We start from the raw sequence: 19463 nt of genomic DNA, 5'->3' as shown, positions 1-19463 counted from the left end.
GCGTGATGAAACGTTTCTCCCACTGAAGGCTATACATCCAGATGAACAGAATCATCCTTCTGGGAATGATTTTTTTTAATGTATCTGATTATGTCAAAGATAAATTTCTAAATATTTAGCATAGCTGGTGCCATGGCTAGAGATGGTGATGACACTGGCTATGACAGAAGGATGCAAAATAATGAGCGTTTGAGCGTCACTGTATGTGTGGGTTAGCTGGTTTAAGAAGACATGTGTAAAGAAATGTACATGAATCCAACGTTGTCAAGGCAAAACAATGCAAGCAGGCATGCTGTGATGGAGCCAGGTTAAGATGTGAAAAAGAGTCAAACTTCTACAGAGGGCCTGATGTCTCCATCTTCAGATGTGTATGTATGTGCATGCTTTGTTGAAAGAACAGTATACTGTAAGTGAGAAACCCTGTTGATCATGGTGAAACACACCCACACACATAGGCTTTGTTTCCATAGATTTTCCTTTTTTATGTTGTAGTATGATTATGAGCACCCTGAGGAATTAATAGCTAAGCCATCTGGAGTAGATCTGGCTGTTGATAACCAGTGCTGGTAATACGAAAACTGGCACTAACAATGCAAAAATACAAGTCCAGGCCTTAGGCCAGCACAGGATCAACCAATCCGAGAAGTAGGGTTCAAAGCCAGCAGCATATTGTTTATTTGCTTTAGTGTGGCAGCTGGCGATGCTAGCTGAAGTCAGCACTGCAGTCACAGAGCTGAAGTCACTAGCTCTGAGTCAGACTGAACCAGATGGGGTATCGTTCACCATCGGTCCAACGGTCAGTAACTTAATTGGCAGATCTTTCTCTTGGGATGCTAGGAGTTGGTTTTAAATAAGGTGGTGGAGGGAATTTGCTGACAGGGTGTTGTGAGTCACAAGCACAGTGGCACTCACCTGCATGTATCTGATCTGCAGCATGAGAAAAGCAGAGCAAGTCAGAAGTAAAGATTTGTCACTGATTATGAAAGAGACATCTGCTACAGTTGAGTTTAGAGACACGATGTCATGCAGATACCGTACGACAATGACAAGGCCGACCACAGAAATAATCTAAAGCTAGTTAAAAGTGAGTGGGGGTGTTTCCTCTGGCACTATTAGTTCATTGCATTCCTGTAATGCAATTCGTTATGGTAAAATGAAATCATGCAAAAGAAAATTCTTCCAAAGAGTGGGGAGAGTTGCAGTGATTTAGTCATAGACCGTCACGTAGCACATTTGTACAGTATATTAAAAAACAACAACAAAAAAACGCAATCAGTAATTGTGAAAAGAAAACAAGTCCTTAATGATCAAACAGGAGTTCTCACCATGGGTTGTCGTACTTCCACTTTAATGATGTCCTCATAGATGTCGTCCCCATCATCCTCGCATGGCACACAGTCATAGATGTCATCCTCACCCAAGTCATGTTCACTGGGGGAAAACACATGCACTTTAGATGAACAAGTCCATCTAACCGCCAACCTTCAAAACCAAATGATAAACGGTCTTTTCTCACACCTCCCCGTCAAACTTCTTTGAGTGCACAGACCAGGTGAACTAGCTTGTTATCCTTAACAAGCCCTGCCTGAAGGATACTAGTGATCTAGGCAAGGGAACACAGAACCTGGTGTTCACAAAGCTCCAATAAGTTATGAAGTGGCATCTCTCTTTAATGTATTTATGTTGTTTTGGCACCCAGCTAGCTCACTGACCTTTAATTAGGCAAGCAGCCAGCAGAGCACCGACAGTTACTGTGGAGAGGAGGATCTCCTGGGAAAGATTCTCATGCTCTGTGAGCCAAGACTGTGTCTCCCCCTGCTCCGTATAAGCAATTATTGTTTGGGAAACTTATTGAGGCGGCAGGGATCCCGCAGCAGGAAAACACTTTGGCAAAGGGCCCATCTCGATGCAGTTAATAAGAAGGGAGCTTTAAGTCGCAAAAGGGAAATAAATGATTAAATACTGTAAATAAATAAAGAGAGTTGCCTGCTAAATAACAGAGGGCAACTGTTTGAACTTGCTCGCTTGTTTAAACAAAATTCCATTTACCTAGGCTGTATTCAGACACAGGGAGCGTAATGTTCTTGTATTACAATAAGTTGCCATAGATTCAGCCAACTTCAGTGATGAAGCCCTTTCTTTTATAATTAGTTTAGAGCATGATGAATAAGCTGTTAATTACTGTACTTGGTTCTGAAGGGTGCTTTGATCGTGATTTCTAAACAAATATATGGACATTTATTCATGGTGAACATGGGAAATATCATATGCATCTAAAAATATGTCTGTGTTATTAACTTTAATGGTGGTCTGACTCCCAAAAGGGATGCAAATTTAGTCACTAAAGGAAAAAAAATGATCTTAATTGCTTCCACGCTCTGTGCTGAACTCCAGTTTCTGTGAGGGTTGACAACCAAGACACACAAATGTACCATCCACCTCCATCTTTTGTTATAGTTCCCAACATTCGCTGCCCTGAAATCTTCGGGAAAAGGACGCCTAAGGTTGAGGCTCAGCGAGCATCCGCTCTTTTTGAATGTCCTTGAGCAGAACACCAGCTCAGGGGATGCTGTTTTGTACTCTGACCTCTCTGAGTGAGAACAAGAAAGAAGAGGGTTTGCTCTTCTTGGATGAATGCTGCATCCTCCAAGTGGATGTGCATGTGATCCCTAGCACATAAACCTGCCTGTTTGTGCATTCTTGAAGCACAAACCTCACTGCAGTCTGGCTAATGGGGGCCATAACCCAGCTGCCGTTATACCAAAACAACCAGATCCAGACCACAAAATCCTAATTCCCCTTTAAGATCACTGAAATTGGTTATTTTGTTGAGCTTTCATAAGATTTATTAATTCATGCATATTTGAAAACAAGATTTTGTAGCACAGGTCTACAAAAAAAAAAAGAAAAAAAAAAAGAAATCTTGTTTGTAGGTTGGTGGATTCCATCCACTGTGATGTGACCTTCTACACGTGCCATCAAGGCAGTGGCATCCCTGCTTTCACTGCTGTCAGGGGAGGGAAAAAAAAAGCGAAGTGAGAGAAATGCCCTCAATCAAATATGCAGCTTTACCGTAATGCTGGTGCTCAGGTGCGTTTGAAGTTTTAATTGAGGTGACTTGGTTCACTATCAGCACTGCGCTCCATCTTTCTTCATTAAGTAAAAGTGTCTCATGTTGAATACTGAGAAGGCTGCGTGGGAGGACAATGGCCACCTGATGCTGTCCCTTCAGTATCTCCTCTCTGAACTTTGAGACTACAGCACTCTCCGCAGACACAGATGAGCACCATGACAGAAAGGCTCTTTGGAAAGCAGGTAATTCACATATTTTTTTGTTTAATTCCTCAGACAGAGCTTTATATGAGGGAGGTTTAGTGCAGTGACATGAATGTTGCCTGTTAAGAGATCGAATAGGAAGTTTGTAATATCTAGTTCGTTTTTATCTATTAGAGAAAGCTTGGCTCACTGGAACATTTGTTAACATCTGTTAGCTTCTTCATCTCTCTTAGTTATTCAGTTTGTCACTGATCTTTTTTAGCAAGCAAGTTCAAAATGTATGCATGTTCTTATTAATGATTAATGAGTAATTACTGCATTATACTGATGAACCAGATGCGTAACTGATTATGAAAGCCAAACTTTTCCTATTTCTTATTTCGATCCATATTCAAAACATCATGCCAAGTTTTACTAATATGTGTTTTACTTATATGCCAACAGATATACAATATTTTATCTTGCTTGCATTTAGACAACCAATATTCATTATGATATTTTCCTTGTTGATTATAACAGATTGTTGCAAAATAGCATTGAGACAACATTGGAAAGGAGGTGTTTTACAACCGTTGTCATATCATTAATGTTAAAGCAAGTAACAAGTAAAGTAAATAGCAATCATTACCACACTGCTGAGCATTTTTCTGCTGGGAAATTTTGGGTCCTGGAATTTGTATGTATTTTCCTTTTGAAATGCACCACCCACTGACATTGTTCAAGAACAAGCACATCCCCTGGGGGAGGATGCTGCTATAAAGGTTTTACTAGCACAGGACACCACAAATACCTCCTCAGAACTGCTTGAGGAACACAACGAAACAGCCCAAGGCATTGATCCAGCCTCCAATCTCTGCAAATCTTAATGCAATTGAGAGGACTGGGGGGTACAATCCTGAGCCACAGAGGTCCTGCCTGACAAGACGCAAGACGTGAAGCATTGGCTGCAAACGTCCAGGTGGGACCGTCTGTGCTGTTCTGGTCCAATATAAGCAATATACCCACCCAGCAGATGGTTTTAATGATGTGGCTGTTCAACATAGTATGTGTAGTCAATCAAATCTGTGTGTGTATACACTGTGGGTATGTGTGTGTGTACACACACTGTTAGAAAGGGAGAGAGCAAGAAAACAGTAAGATCTTTCTATCCAGTTTAGTAAGTCACATGAGAATTATACAGCTTATTTCTTTATACTAATAAAAATTGCATTTATGTGCATGTGCACATGTGTAACCATCACAGTGAATGATTAAGGAATGGAAGTAGAGGACCTAAGGACTAACAAATTGGGTGTGATTTTCTCTCTGATTACACAGTGACAGGCTAAAGGCTGTCTAGTGTGCTTGCATGCAATTGGCCTGCTGTAATGTGCTTCCGGCCTTCAATGACATAGAGTTAACATGGGGGTAGTAGAATGTGACTCATCATATCTGAGCTACTGAGCACATGTCTCTGAAGGCTTGGCTGCTTTGTGTATTTTTATTTAAATTTCAAAAGTTGTTTTTCTTTGTTACTGCTTCAATATTCTGCTCCAGCTCTGACCCTCCACACTGTAGCTACTAAACTGCATTTGTGCAGTTCAAAATCAGAATAAATGGGGCAGTAGTTTAGCTCACTGGGATGTGGGAAAAAAAACCCTGTGGGATTGGCACATATACCACAGAGGAGAGCAAAGATATTGGGGCAAGGTACTATAAATGGAACCTGGAGCTTTCCTTAAGGTTTAGGGCCACAAATGTGCCTCGCTGTAGTACATTCACCGCATTTTGATAATGTGCACATGAGCAGGGAAGGTTTCACTACACTGCATAAAATACTGCATCATGGGGACACTAATATACTTTGGAAATGTATAGAAAGAAATCTTGGCTATATATAAAACATTAGTTTGATGGAAAAAACTGGGAAAGCACCTGATATCAACACCCTCGGGCACAGATTCTGATAACCTTAGAGGAATCAATACTGTACTATTTCCAAAAAGGCAGCAATGCATATGACATCATTAATAGCACAGTTTCTCTCCTTGATTGTAAAGATTAAAAGATGATAAATACTATTACTATGTAATACCAGTCATTTAGAGGCATGATGCTACTTAATACCTTGCATTAAGAAAAAGAAAGAAAAAAAAACAAACCTTAACTGAGCTCACTTCATGTTATTGACTTTTCATGTCAACCTGCCTGAGGGATTAATGGAGCAAAATAAAATGCAAAAGAGTGACACAAAAGGTTTGTGACAGTGCATGCTTCGGAATGGAAATCTATGTGTTCCTTTCGCAGAGCAAGAGTCCCTTGGCGACTGTGCCCGATCCACCCTGATTTCATGGTTTGTCAATTCCAGGATGGAGTCATTCCAGATGGGAAGAACTCTCAGCTAAACGATGTGAGGACTTGACTTGAGAAGGCCAGAGGGGAGAGGCACAAAGTTTAACATATTAACCTGTGAGACCTCAATTAGGATGAAGGCTGACCTCTATCTGAGTCATACAGTATACTTGTGGAAACAGATACAGTCCAGCAGAATGCCAAATCATCATATACAAATAAACCATAAGTGCACCTATCAGGGAATCTCCATTCCATTCATTTGCACTGAACATTTCTGGGTTAGCCCATAATGACTGCTTAAAGTATCATTTGACATTCTTCCGCCATAATATTGTAATTATGGAAATCTTCTTGCGACAAACCGTCACATGCCTAAAATGACACATGCAATTTTCAGGTAATCGAGAAGTGGGCATCACATGTCTTGCCGCCTCACTCTACTCCAGCAGCGCCCATCAAGCAGTATTTGCGGGGGTGATAATGTGCCTGATGTGAGCTCTCTCTCTCCTTGTGTGTTATGTGTAAAAAAGGGTAACTTGACCGCTGTGACGTGACGACGTCTGCAATTCATGAGTAAAAACAACTTCAGCCAAGCAGACACGAGCTCTTTTTCATGCTCACTGCGTTCAGGAGAGACTTGATCACCTGCAAAAGCTTTGACAATTGTGAATTAGGAAAAAAACATTAAACACAATCGCTGAACTTCACCAAGTCATAAAAGGTTGATTTCATTCCCACATGAGCGGCCAGAGCAGCCGTTTCATCTCAGCCGACATAATGTCAGTTTTTAAAACTCAAGTCAAAATCCATTTTTACAGACATCGGTCAAACGCGGTTAGCACCCACCAAACTTAATGATGCAGTTCTATTGATTTCTATTGTTTGCTGTATTATTTCTGTTTTACTTTTCCCACACAGCTTTTCTTTTCCACACTTAATATTTTTGGTGACAATATTGCAGTATTATTTCCTACATGCTGTTGTTTTTATGACACCATATGTCCTGCCATTGCACTATTTTCCTCCACTGGGATGCTTGTTGCACAGAATAGTTTTACATCCATAAAAATTATTACTGCGGGAGGATTATCGCTGTCCTCTCTCTCACTCTCGCAGTTCAGTCACGCACCCGTCGTAAATTACGTGCGCATCAATATTTCAGACTAATTAATAAGCCTCTGAGAGCAGGGTTATTGCTAGCGTGGCCTATGTGCTACTGTGTCCAACTGTATTAAGTGAAGGACATGCTGATGAATCAATTATGCTTGTGTCCATTGGTGAAACTAAATGCATAGATGTTCAGTGGAAAAGGTCAAGAGCAGCTGCACTAGAGAGCAGCATGATTAATTTAATAAGACCCAGCCCTCTGGACCTACAGGTTACACAAAGAGCAAAGTGTTACAATACCACTGACCATTTCAGGAAAAAGAAAAGATTAACTCAACCTGCTGCCATGGTTACAGAGGCTAAAACCCATCAGTGGAGAAAGGACATTTTGGAGGTTAAAAGTTAGAGGCAAGACACTAGTGCAGTCGATAAGTGTCATAATGGAACGCCTGTGACTGTTTGCTGTGCTGGGCTATTGTTGCTACTGAGGTACACGCTGACTAAAACCAGCGCATCTTTCAGCAGTAATTTCAGCAACCTGGACAGTGCACACCACTGTCATTTTTCAGGTGTATTTAGAACCACGGTAAACACAGGGAGCATTGAATAAGATTGAATTTTTTTTTTATTATACACACACAAAAAAAATTGTTTCATGGGTTTCATGGCATTACTCCACAAGTTTTCAAATTCTCTGGTTAAAAATCATGCGGTATCCTGATTAACCTCAGGAGTTCTTAGGTAGGCTCCAAACATGTTTTTTAAGTTGTCCTCCCACACACAGAATTGAAGTTTATAAAGAAGAATGTGCGGAGAGAAACGCACCAACCTCGCTCACGCTACACAGCATGAATACAGAGATTGGAGGGAGGCAAGCCCACAAAGTGGATAAACTGAAAAAAGACAGGCTCAATATAACAGTTCAGACAGTCTGACGGAGTTTTTCCTGCTGTTTTCTATTTAAATAAATGTTTATTGATATATAAAATTTACTGTTCACAAAAATCATACCCAATTATTGATTTGCAATTAGATTTGCAGGGATCCTAATGATAATGTTAGGTGTTAGAAATAGCTGCTGCCATGCATAATGGTCTCTTTTCCTGCTGCAAGCTGTTGCACTTTGTTGGCTGTCATTTGTAATCCAACTTTTTCTTTTTTCTTTTTTTTTCTTTTATCTCTGCCATTGTTCTTTGCTCTGTACTAGATAAGGAGTACAATTTGTGTGCCAATCTGCGAGCACACTGTGTTATTTTTAGAAAGCCTGCATCCACGCTGTCCTTTTCACCTCACGCCATATCTGTGCACCTTGGCTCTCCCTCTGTGTCTCACTACTTGAAAACCCCTTCTCTAAATAAATGGAAAACAAAAAAAGGAAAGCAGCCTCTCACTATGCTCTTTTTCTTTTCTTTTTTTTCCCTTTAGTTTATGTTCTATGGTAAAAGCCCATGTTCCAAGTTTTCAGGGCTTCATATCTGGAATTAAATCCATTACTAGCCTTTTTGGCTAGCCCTGCTCTTCTGGTGCATGAGAAGATGCTAAAGGATGATTATGTATTCAGCGGGCATATATCTATAGCTCGCATGCTCGCCTTTCTATAACTCGCTCTCCTCCCTCCTATCTATCTGTGATAAATGACACCATTCTCAAAGCCTTTAACTAATTATTTTCCATTAATCCGAGTCAAGCGGCTGCTGTCATCGCTGCCAACTCTGAGCGCATCTTTCACAGACAGAAAAACCCACCAACCCACCTAATATGCACCAAACCAGGCAACCCGTTACTGAAGGAGGTATAGAGGCAGCTAAACCTGGAGTGATGTTGGTGTTACTGTGGCAACAGGAAGAGTGACAGAAGGCTCTATGCGTGTGTAATTAAGCAGTTAGAGGAAATTGGCAGAAGTGACAATCACAGTTCACTTTTAAACTTCGCGAGGTGCGTCACAACCGACAGGTAGAGAACTGTTACATAGTCAGATCCTTTTTTTTTTTATATAACCGGTGGTGAGCCTATTCAGATTAGAAAAAACAATGTAAAACTATACATAAAAATGGGGGTAAAGAACAAATGAAAAACAACCATATGCTGTATATCACTCATACTTTAGTAGATGCAGAAAAAGCTGTTGTTTGTATATTACTTATCTGTTGCAACATAAAATTATAATGAAAAAACTTTATACTTTATAACTTTATAAATCTGAATATTTTGAAACAATGCCTAAATTTTTTTAAAGAACCTGGCATCGCTATACAAATATATATAATCCTGTAAAATAGTCAGATGTCTATTCATATTAATGTACAGAATTCACCTGCTTGCTGCTACTACTGCACATTCACCCAACGTATATACACATATATATATATATACACACATATATATATATATATACACATATATATATATTACATATATATATATATATATACATATACACATATATACATATACACATATATACATATACACATATATACATATATATATATATATATATATATATGTGTAATATATATATATATATATATATATATATATATATATATATATATATGTAATATATGTGTAATATATATATATATAATGTTCTTCCTCTACCACAAAAATCTAAATTACAGAACTCAGTTTCAGTCTACATTTCCCCCTGGTTGTCCATGTCCTACTCTTTATGTAGGACACCCTCGACTGAGTTAGCGTTTGCTAGGATATATGGTGTTCATGGGTACATTTAGGGTTAGGAAAAGTCTTCGGAGAAATAACACAAAGTCCCCCTAGGTGATGAAAAACAGTTTGTGGTGAAAAGAAGACTTACTCTGCCAACTCCTCCAGGCTCCGGTACACATCATCCTCATTCTCAGCAGTATCCTCCGATGGAAAAGGTCTGGCACACACGCACACACACATATGCAGACACACAAAAACAAACAAACAAACAAACAAAAAACAGAGAGTGAGACAGAGTACAAAATGCTTTATCACTGCAACAGCTCAGTGTTCCAGGTAGAAAAATAACTAGTCAGAAACGTCATGTTACATCTGTCAGGTTGCCACTCTTTGCTCCATCATTTCAACAGCACAGGGGCAGAATCTATTCAACAGAGGACCCCATCAGTCACAAACAACATTGTCAAAACACATCAACATACTGCTACTGGCTGATAAAAAAAAGAAAAAAAATCTGCCATCTTCCACCAGCCAACCTTCTCAGGAATTCAGGAAGGAATACACTATTTTTTCTTCAGATGGCTAGGCAGGTGGCTCATATATCCTCTCACAGGGTTTTTGGACAGCTTGTCAAGGACCCTCAGGGGCAATGTAAGGGACTGACTATGAAATACAAAAAATGACCAACCTGAATGCAACCTTCACTGCTTACACGAATCAACTGATCCTATGCTGAAATTTCCCTTTCCTGCAAACACTGTCAACAAACAATCCTCCAAAGGAGTAGCAGAGCATAGAAGTGGAAGATTAATTAACTAAATCAATAAACAGCATATCTTTATCTCCAAGATTTCTGCCAACTTTACTCTCAAATGCATGATCAGTGTAGATCTCAAACGACCAACGCTGTTAAATATCCTTTTTTACCAAGAGCAGATTGTGACTGCTGCAGATTATAGCCTATTAGCTTAATGCTGTGCACAACTGAAACCCATTAAAGTCACTGAGGTCATGATCAGTGCTAATCATCAAAACACAAATGGCAGAGAAACAGTTTGTGTATTATTACTACACACACTCTATACCCTAGGACAAACAGTAAACCTTATGTAAGTCTCCAAATCCATAACACTCACGTTGTTTTACAGCTTACACAAATACTACAATTATTATTATTATTTTAATACAATGATAACAGCTTTTAGAAAAGTAAAGCATGGTTTCTTTTTTGGTTTCCCAGAAAAAGCAGAGCACCAGAATTGGACCTTGGACCTCCATTTTATGCCACTGTAAGTGATTTCACTTGCAAGGTATCCCATTTTAGTTTCAGGTGAATCGCATGTTATTCCTCTTTCAACATTAAAGCCGTTCATATGTGGTAATGAGGTATTGTTGTACAATTATGAGGCAATAAGCCTCACTTCTCTGTTTGCCTTTTTTAAAACACTGAGAGTAGAATTAAAGCAGTTAACTCTACTGACATTTATTAAGTCATTTTCAGTTCACTTTTAATTTTTTAATTCTCTAACTGCTGCATCATTTCCCAAATCTGGGATCAAGTATTTCTCAGCTCGTCGTAAATGAACAAATAAAGTGGTGGTTATTTTCATGTGGGAGAATTTAGGAATCAGAGCAGAGCACAAAAGGGACAGCAAATGAAAAAGATGTCACTGTCAAGACTGAGAAGTGAGCTGGAAGCTGATGTGGACTCTTCAGTGATGATACAAGACAAGACCTTCAAAGCTCTCACAAAAGCCCTCTCCTCTCCGTTAGCGCACAGCTTTGAAATCCTTTGACTGTGTTTAATCCTATGATATGATCAGAAGAGTGAGACTCAGTTCCATGCCCTCCTAAAAAGCCAACTGAAGTGGACTGCGTCTCTGTAAAGCTGTGTGTATGTGTGACACCAGTAATTAGCCTTTGTGTAATTAGAACATGTCAGCCATCAGGGTAATGAATGCTCAGCTAGACAGTCAAAGGTCAACTAACACACACGCACAATACTGCATGAGCCGCTTTGGTTTATTTATTCTGCTAACTGTTCCATGCTTAAGTGCTGTAACTTTATTAAAACGCATATTTTCAAAAGACAATTACAAGTACTACTAACACAAAAAACTGCCTCATCTGATTTATGTTACCTTCTCGCTAACTGTTATGAAGCACACAGGGCGCTTTCTCCGGAGTGCAATAACACACCCACATCTGAAGGCCCCCTCCAATGAAATGTGCATTATATTATAAGTTATTAATGGAGTCCCGCAGGGCAAAATTTAATTACATAGTAGTTTGTGGAGATATGCACTCGTATCTATCACCTCTGTGTTGTTTTGCGGAGCCAAGCTCTGTCCGGTGCTGCTGTTTTCATTTCTCTTAATGGTGCAACGAGGTACAATTGAACTATGTTCATAATTTCATCAGTACACCTCTGATGAGCTGTCTCTTGGCTATTCAGTGCTAGAAGGGAGGGGGGGGGGGGGGGGGGGGGCTCGATTACATGCACGGTTTCCAACTTTCATGCTTTAGGAGTGCGACACCTGCTTTCAGTCTTTGTCTCGCCTTCTCAAGCTGCTCAAACTAATCTCATTGCAAATAAAGCGAAGCCTCGGAGCGCATCCCTGGTGAAGAAAACTGCTACATGTTAAACAGAGGTTTCAGAGGGGGAAGACTGAAACAATTCAGCACCAACTGGTCTCCAGACTTCATAGAAAATGGTTACTCGAGGAGCACATTACCTTTGGAAAATGATTACAATTTCATGTCACTGACTCTTGCATCATTCACCTCATTTCACTGTTTTACTCCAAAATGTAAAAATGCAATGGACACCACATTAATGGGAGCTGGTGAATGATTTGTGTTTAGAAAATGTTAAAGATTTGTGTTTTGCTTGCAGATATATTTTTAATTTTAGTTTTGCCTGTGAATGCATCACATATCTGCAGGAGTCTAATCATTAGTTAGTGGCCATCCACACTGAGTCATGAGCTTCATCACAGCTGTCCAGATGTTTTTCATTTTACTTCATTTTTTTGTTGTTATCCAAAAAGAAAATAGAAGAAGAAACCTTACAGCAGTAAGACCTGGGGTCCCTGCATGCAATGTTTCTCCTGGAAGAAATTCATTATTAAGCATACATATATATGATGAAAAGATGTATCAAATGTAGAATTTATATATATATATATATATATATATATATATATATATATATATATATATATATATATAAATTTACAAATTTATTAGACCATCACCCAACGTAACATTTATGTCACAGCTGCACTAAATTTACAGTTTAACTAATTACAAAAAACATATGTTTCTTTAATGGTTAACCCACCAGTATCTGCAGCCTCTTTAACCCAAATGTATCTATAAAGCTAAAATATAATTATTGTTGTTACCCATGAAGTTACTGTTAAAGCACTTATGTTTGTTTGTTTTGTTTTTTTACAGTTTTGCATCCCTGAACAGAAAAATTAGTCTTAATGCTTTTATGTTATGCTTGATTCATTTTTGACTTCTCAGTGTGCCGACTCAAATTTGGGTATAAAAACACAAATTCAGTTCAGTAACTGCTGCAAGTTTTGGTTTTAATAAATACATTTTTCCCAGAGTTCTAAAATATCTGTGTTGTGTGTGTTGTTGTTTTAATTTGAATAAGAGGTGCTCTAATAAATTTGTTAAGCACTGTATACTATATGTTTTTTTGTATTTATATTTTTTCTCATTTAAAAGTACTTTGAAAAGAGACTAAAAGAGATTCAGTATTTTTGTAATTGTAGCCATGTATAACCAATGAATTTGGTGTCTTTATGTGTTTTTGCCTACTTTTAACCATTGAGGTATTTCTTTTTTATTTATTTGAATGCTTTTTTACTTGAATTCATAGCAGGTGAATGACGAATTGGATGATTCAACTTTTAAATATTATAGTCGCTTTTGTTATTTGATTTGAAACATCCCATGGTCAAACCACAAGAGGTAAAAAATCTCTTTAAGCACAGATAAAGCATTGTTTTGCTTTGGTTTTTTGTTTTTCTTACTTAACAATTTTCATAAATCAGAGTTCTCATCTTACACATTGCAGCTCTTCTTCCTTTCTCACTGAATTACATTACTGTAATGAACCCCAATGTCTTTGTGATCATGTCTAATTTATTCCACACTCTTCTGGTGTAATGGGAACTGTTAGTGCAGGTGTCCTGTACAAATCCGCAATGAGCCAGTCCCATTGATCCATTATTGTCAAACAGCAGAACAACAGTGTAGATGTTGTGTGTGAAAGCAGCTCAAATGGTCAGCAATGGAAGCAGTTTCATGTCCCAGGACACGGCTTCATTTCTGCAGGGGTCGATAAATCGCTGGAGCTCCAGCAAGCTTCCGCACTTTGCTCACTTTGCTACTTATTGTACCATGCTTGTCTATAAATCTCCCCATTCTCCCTGAAAACCCACTGCTACAGTTTCATTTCCTGGGGAGGGGCAGTGTGTGCAATCAGCATGTGAATAGGAGGGGTTTTTTTTTTCTTTTTTTTCTGCAGAGCTGGATTCACAGCGCTTACAGAGAAATTAGCACATGCAGTACAGTCAAATGGTATATAAGAAAAACAGAAACGGGCATGCAACATGATGACTGTGTACTAATAAGCGTGATGTTCAGTGGTGTAAAGGGGCACAAAATAAACACAGTTAGACAGACGAAGTGTGTTTTACTATTCCTTATATCCTAAATAACAATAGATAAGTTCATAAACTAATACATATGTCAACAGGCAGATTTTGTTACTTTTAGACAGATGCAAGAACTTCCTGCTTCCCTTTGTTCTGTGTTTATGCTAAACTAAGCTAGCTAGCTATATTCTTCAGATTTTTAATTATCATAGAATATACATCAATATTCTAATGCAGTTCTCAGGAAGCAGAGATGGAGATGTCATCACCAATTCCTTATTTAGAAAGCAACTATGCTGTTTAGACATTGTTACACACACCTCCTACCATCTTTGTTCACCTGCTCTGTCTCTTCTCTCTGTCGTTTCTCCCTATAGCTGACTGGCTAAAGGATCTACATCTGCATGTAAAGAGGGAGAATGTTGGACAAATTTTCACTGCAGTTTTTTTTTCCAACCTTTTGTATCATGTCTGGAATTTAAGAGGAAACTTCAAAAAGAATGCCTCATTTTGCAGATTTTGACCCAAAACAAAGGGTTAAAAATGTTATAGTCTAGTTTTGGTCTCAGTTGCTTCTTCATTTAGCATATCTCGCAATTTTTCTGTAAGTCTTCTTTCAGGGAAGCTCGTTCTTATCCTTTGAGCTATACTGTAAATGCTTATCCATGAGCATGTAGCAAATTTCAAACAATGATTACAGAGTCTGATTTTTATTTTTGTTTATTACACTGATTAATTAACTCAAGTCAAACTTGGGTTTTGGTGATCTGAAGAAAGACTTTGGGTAAATCTGATGAAATATTTGTGACTGCCTGGAGGGAAGCCATAAAACTTTCAGTTTTCAAACTTCTGATATGATTAACCAAGATAAATAAATCTTTAAAAAAAATTATCAAACCAGGGCTTCTTGGCTTGTTAGGCAAATGTGCAAACCACCATGAAGCCACTATAATATTTAAAAAGTAAACATTCACAAATGTAAATACATTGCATGTGACAATATCACACTGGAGGATCATTATATTATGTCAACTTCCTGATCAGATCAGTCTATGTGGTGATCTGAGGTGTCCCACACTCTATGACCTGATCCCTCAGAGGCCAGGAGATACTGTACACTCAAACAGCAGGGATCAGTGATGAATTAGGACACAAGCACAAGCGGGTTGAAGGTTACAGTAAGAGGATAGTGTGTGTGGGCGGTAGGGTGGCTGTCTGGAGGGGGCTTGGGGTGACAACAGGGCAGAGGATGATGCAGGCTTATACTGCAGATAAGCCGTAAGAAAGCCAAGGTCAACACGTTTGACACACAAAAAGATGAGAACATGAGGCTTAAAAAAAAAAAGAGGATTTGTAGTTTTGTTACTGAAGAAGACAACGTCAATCATGAAGGCAAGCAGAATAAAATAGAAAATAAAATGGGACCAGTTAAGGTTTTAGTGCTAAAAATATGTTGTAGGAGAGGGTTAAAATAATGCATCATCACATTTTAAATTTTGTTCTTTGCTAAATTGTCTGTTATGTGTAGAATTTGTTCCTGTTTCATCATTTGAATCTATGAAAAATGCCACAGATAACCACAATGCTTTTTCATCAAGGTTCTTAAAGAGCTATTAGACAAAATTTGGCAAATCTCAGTGCTGTGTGCAGTGTGTCTGAATAAAGTGAATGAGTGAAGGACAAAAGAAGAAGTGGCAGACCTAAAAAGTATCTACAACAGACGAACAGTATGTGAACGCCATATTCTTAAAAATAGGAAAATGTCCAGTAAAGACCTGACACAGGGCCTGAGAGATACATCTAGCCCTTCAGTTGGTCTGTCTGTGTGGAGGAGGTACACAGAGATACAACAGTGAGTGTCTACAGATGGAGGCTGTCATGGTTTGGGGCTGCATTTCAGCCAGTGGTGTTGGGTATACTGTCAAAATCAATGGAATAATGAATGTGGAAAAGTCCCATTAAAAATGTAAAACACATAAGAGCACTTAATGTCCTTCAAGTTGCATGGAGAACTATTCCTGGAGAGGAAATACAAGAACGGTTCCCTAACAGAGTTCAGGATATGCTGAAGAATAAAGGTGGTCATACCAAATTTAGATGTTCAGGCTTGTTAGAATGATACAAAGTCAGTAAATTCCATAAATGTTTAAATGTTCAATAAATCACTGCACCTATTTTCCATTTCCAAAATTTAAAGAAATGAGAGGTGACTATAGACAGAAATTACACCAAAGGAAAATCAGCAGGTTCCAGGAAATGTGTGAAATCCTGAGTGATTTTATCCTGAGTGCATTTCTGTGCAATTACGTGTCTGCATGGAGAAATAAAGCCTTAATGCCCGACTCTGGCTGGAATGCTGACACAGAAACAAAGACATGAACTACTGAGCTCTGATTACAGCGAACAGACAAGATCAATGTGCTTCAACAAAACATCAAAGTCATGCCTGTGGCAATGTTATCCAACGATTAACACATTGAGGAACTTTCCAATTGGTCTACAGTTCAATGCATTGCCACAATGTGCTGTCTGTGAATGCACATTTAAGATTGTGGAGTTACCATCTGGACATCGAGCCCTCCAATCTGAGGAGCCTAAGCTGGAAAAGAGCTTTAAAATTGCTCTCTAAAAAAACCCCTCCATTCCACAATATTCTTCTCAATCCAATTTCTAAAACAACCTTTCATGCACTGCTTGTGTTTGTGTGTAGCACAACTAATTCAATCCAAATATATCAAGTCAAAATCCAGTCAAATAATGAAAGGAACTTTGTCAGGATTTTTTTTCTTCTTAATGTCTTTTCTTAATATTGAGTCACCTATTACATTTTTTTTAAATGACAAAACTGATGAAATCCCTGTTTGTGCTGTACTTGAGGGGAAAAAGAAAATCAATGGTTTGCTACTCTGATAGTTCATTTTAATATTCACCTCGAACTCACCTGCGAAATGTAAATTTAAGTCACCACATCTACGGCTAGCATTTAGCATTAATTTTCTGCATTCTGGGATTTTCTTTTCTTTTTTTAATGTTAACTATTCGGCTTTAGAGGTGGCCTGAAGAGTTAGCTCTGAGGGAGTGAAAACAGTGTGCCACGATAAATCCTACCACACTTATCGATACAGCTTAAAAACCTGTAAAAATAAAAAGGTAAAAGCACATCACAAGTATGCGACTTGCTTTTGCTTGCACTCCTCACTGCTGAAGCTTGAAATGTTCTTGTGACTGTCATATTCAATAATTACTTTTCAAGTCATTATATTCTACAAATTTACCATGGATAAGAAATATATTCATATATACATACTTGCTTAAACTAAATATATGACACAATGCTAATAACAAAAACAAAGCGCTGACTTAGAATCGAGACTAAGAAATATTTCTAAAAAGCTTGAGGAGAAACAAAAAGACTTCTACTTGAGTGATAATTTATTTAACTGAAAAATAATAAAATAATAATATTAAAAACAATTAACTCTTTATTATCTTTGCAAAAGTTTAAAATTGTCATTTGCTTTTCTGAGAATAGATCACGTTAACATAACAAAATTTTAACAAGCATCTTAGCAGTACTTTTAATTTCCAGCCACTTATCAAGACAACACTTTGTATTATGCCATTCCTCTTCTGACACATTTCCCTTAGGATTTAGATGAGTGTACTCTTTAATATCAATATTCTTTTGTTCTGGCCAACAGTGAAATGTGACCCTACTTAATAAAGTCATTTTTTAGTCATTGTGATGAAGTTCTCATTTGTTTTGCTGGGGAGCAGACTAAGAGGTCAGTACTTACTTTTAGACCAAACAGCTCTGGGTTACTAAAGGCAAATACCTACTGCTTACCTTTCAAGCTTTTCTTTTCTGTCTGCTTTTACACTACAACTACAGTAAGATGTCTGAAGTGATATAATTCAGAGTATGCATCGATTCCTAATTTTATTCTCTTGTAATAGTTTTTTTCATCCTGTTCAGGTTCCCTCTGTATTTATCCACTGCCTGGTTGATACCTTGCAGTAAGTTAAGGGGGACTGTAGTGAATATTTTCATATTTCACTGAAACAAAAGTAAAGTTTAATAAAGCCTGGGTATTCAAAGTGCTGTTGTTAAATTTATATTAAAGTAGACTAAAGTCTGGATCAGTCACATCATGCCTACATCACCCAAAGTCACAGTTATGTTAAGAAAAGACATAGGGCAGAAGCTAAAATGTCTTTAAAAACATAGCTATAGAATCTACGATAGTCCCAGTTATAGCAGAGAAAAGAGGTACGACCTCCAAAACTATCTAGAACTGTGACTTTAGCATTGTGGCGGCTGATCAATCAGTTAAAGGGCAAACACTCCAAAAATAGTGAAACTCAAAAAACTGAAAAGTTACTAAAAGTAAAATAAGTTGAGAATAAAAAGTCCTGTGATTTACAATGAGGTCAAATGAGCATTGATTTTGACACCTCACAGCAAAATGGTCAGCATGCACAAGCAGTGAATTAGCCAGCAGTCAGCGGGTTATGTTGCCTTTATTAATGTCATGGGACCTGCTTTCTCTCTGTCACTCTCTCGCTCCCTGTTTCCTTCCCCTCCCTTCATTTCCTGGCACAGCTCCTAACGGCTGTGCTCCATCAACTCATTACTCAGACAGATAAAATGTCTTTTTATGTGTTGCCGGTGAGCCACCGAGCTCCAAGCAGATCAAGCAAATGACGAGAACTTAGGAGCCCATTCCAATAAATGGGGAGAACTCTCTCAACTTCGCCATTACTTGAGACTAAAAATGACTACTCTTGCATGGAATGAAGTATTCTGACTGCGAACGACACAGCGCTGTCTGAGTGACAGATGGGAATGTATTGTCAGTCATTTCTGTCCTGCATGATAATGTGGAGGTTGAATGCTGCTGCTAATTGCCTAAAATGTAAATTGAATTTCAAATGAGCAGCAGACGTTAATAGCTACATCCATTTTAAAATAGGCTGGTAAGAAAATGTGGAATCGTTCCAAATGGCTTCTTTGACGCTGATATTTGGAAGTCCTTCAGCTGTCTAAAAGACAAATGAGAGAGAAATGAGACTCATACCTGATGCCTTTGATTTGTGCAATGCTGTGGTGGGAGATCCTCGACAGAGCGGAGATTACCTGAAATAAACAAAGACATGAAACGTTAGAACAATTAAACTACAAATTTCTTTCATCTTTGCTCTTATGTTTGAAGACCTCTAATGAACTAAACATTCAGTTACAGTTACGGTAACCACAGATTACAGTAACTGACTCATGATGTCATCTTAAAAGGCTGTGATCACACTGAATACCAGAACACAACCAGTTTGTTGACTTGCCAGTAACCAGTTTTGTGTCCCTTAACCTTTGATTCCATGAAAATCAGCCATACGTCTCTGTGC

At 38.3% G+C, this 19463-nt stretch overlaps 1 protein-coding gene across 7 annotated transcripts in view; it reads right to left on the bottom strand.

The window, feature by feature from the left end:
* vav2 (vav 2 guanine nucleotide exchange factor) overlaps positions 1 to 19463 on the bottom strand; it is a 196877-nt gene that overhangs the window by 41504 nt on the left and 135910 nt on the right. For all 7 annotated transcript variants that reach the window (XM_080861482.1, XM_080861484.1, XM_080861483.1 and 4 more), the window contains exons 3-5: positions 19139 to 19197; positions 9533 to 9601; positions 1326 to 1431 (exon numbers count right to left, since the gene is read on the bottom strand). In XM_080861482.1, coding sequence (XP_080717608.1) covers positions 1326 to 1431; positions 9533 to 9601; positions 19139 to 19197 — 234 coding nt within the window. The remainder of the gene's footprint in view (positions 1 to 1325; positions 1432 to 9532; positions 9602 to 19138; positions 19198 to 19463) is intronic.

This window comes from Rhamphochromis sp. 'chilingali' (genome assembly GCF_963969265.1).
Source record: "Rhamphochromis sp. 'chilingali' genome assembly, chromosome: 2".
Lineage (NCBI taxonomy): Eukaryota > Metazoa > Chordata > Actinopteri > Cichliformes > Cichlidae > Rhamphochromis > Rhamphochromis sp. 'chilingali'.
The sequence above is the reverse complement of the archived record's forward strand: the minus strand, read 5'-3'. Positions and strand labels throughout refer to the sequence as shown.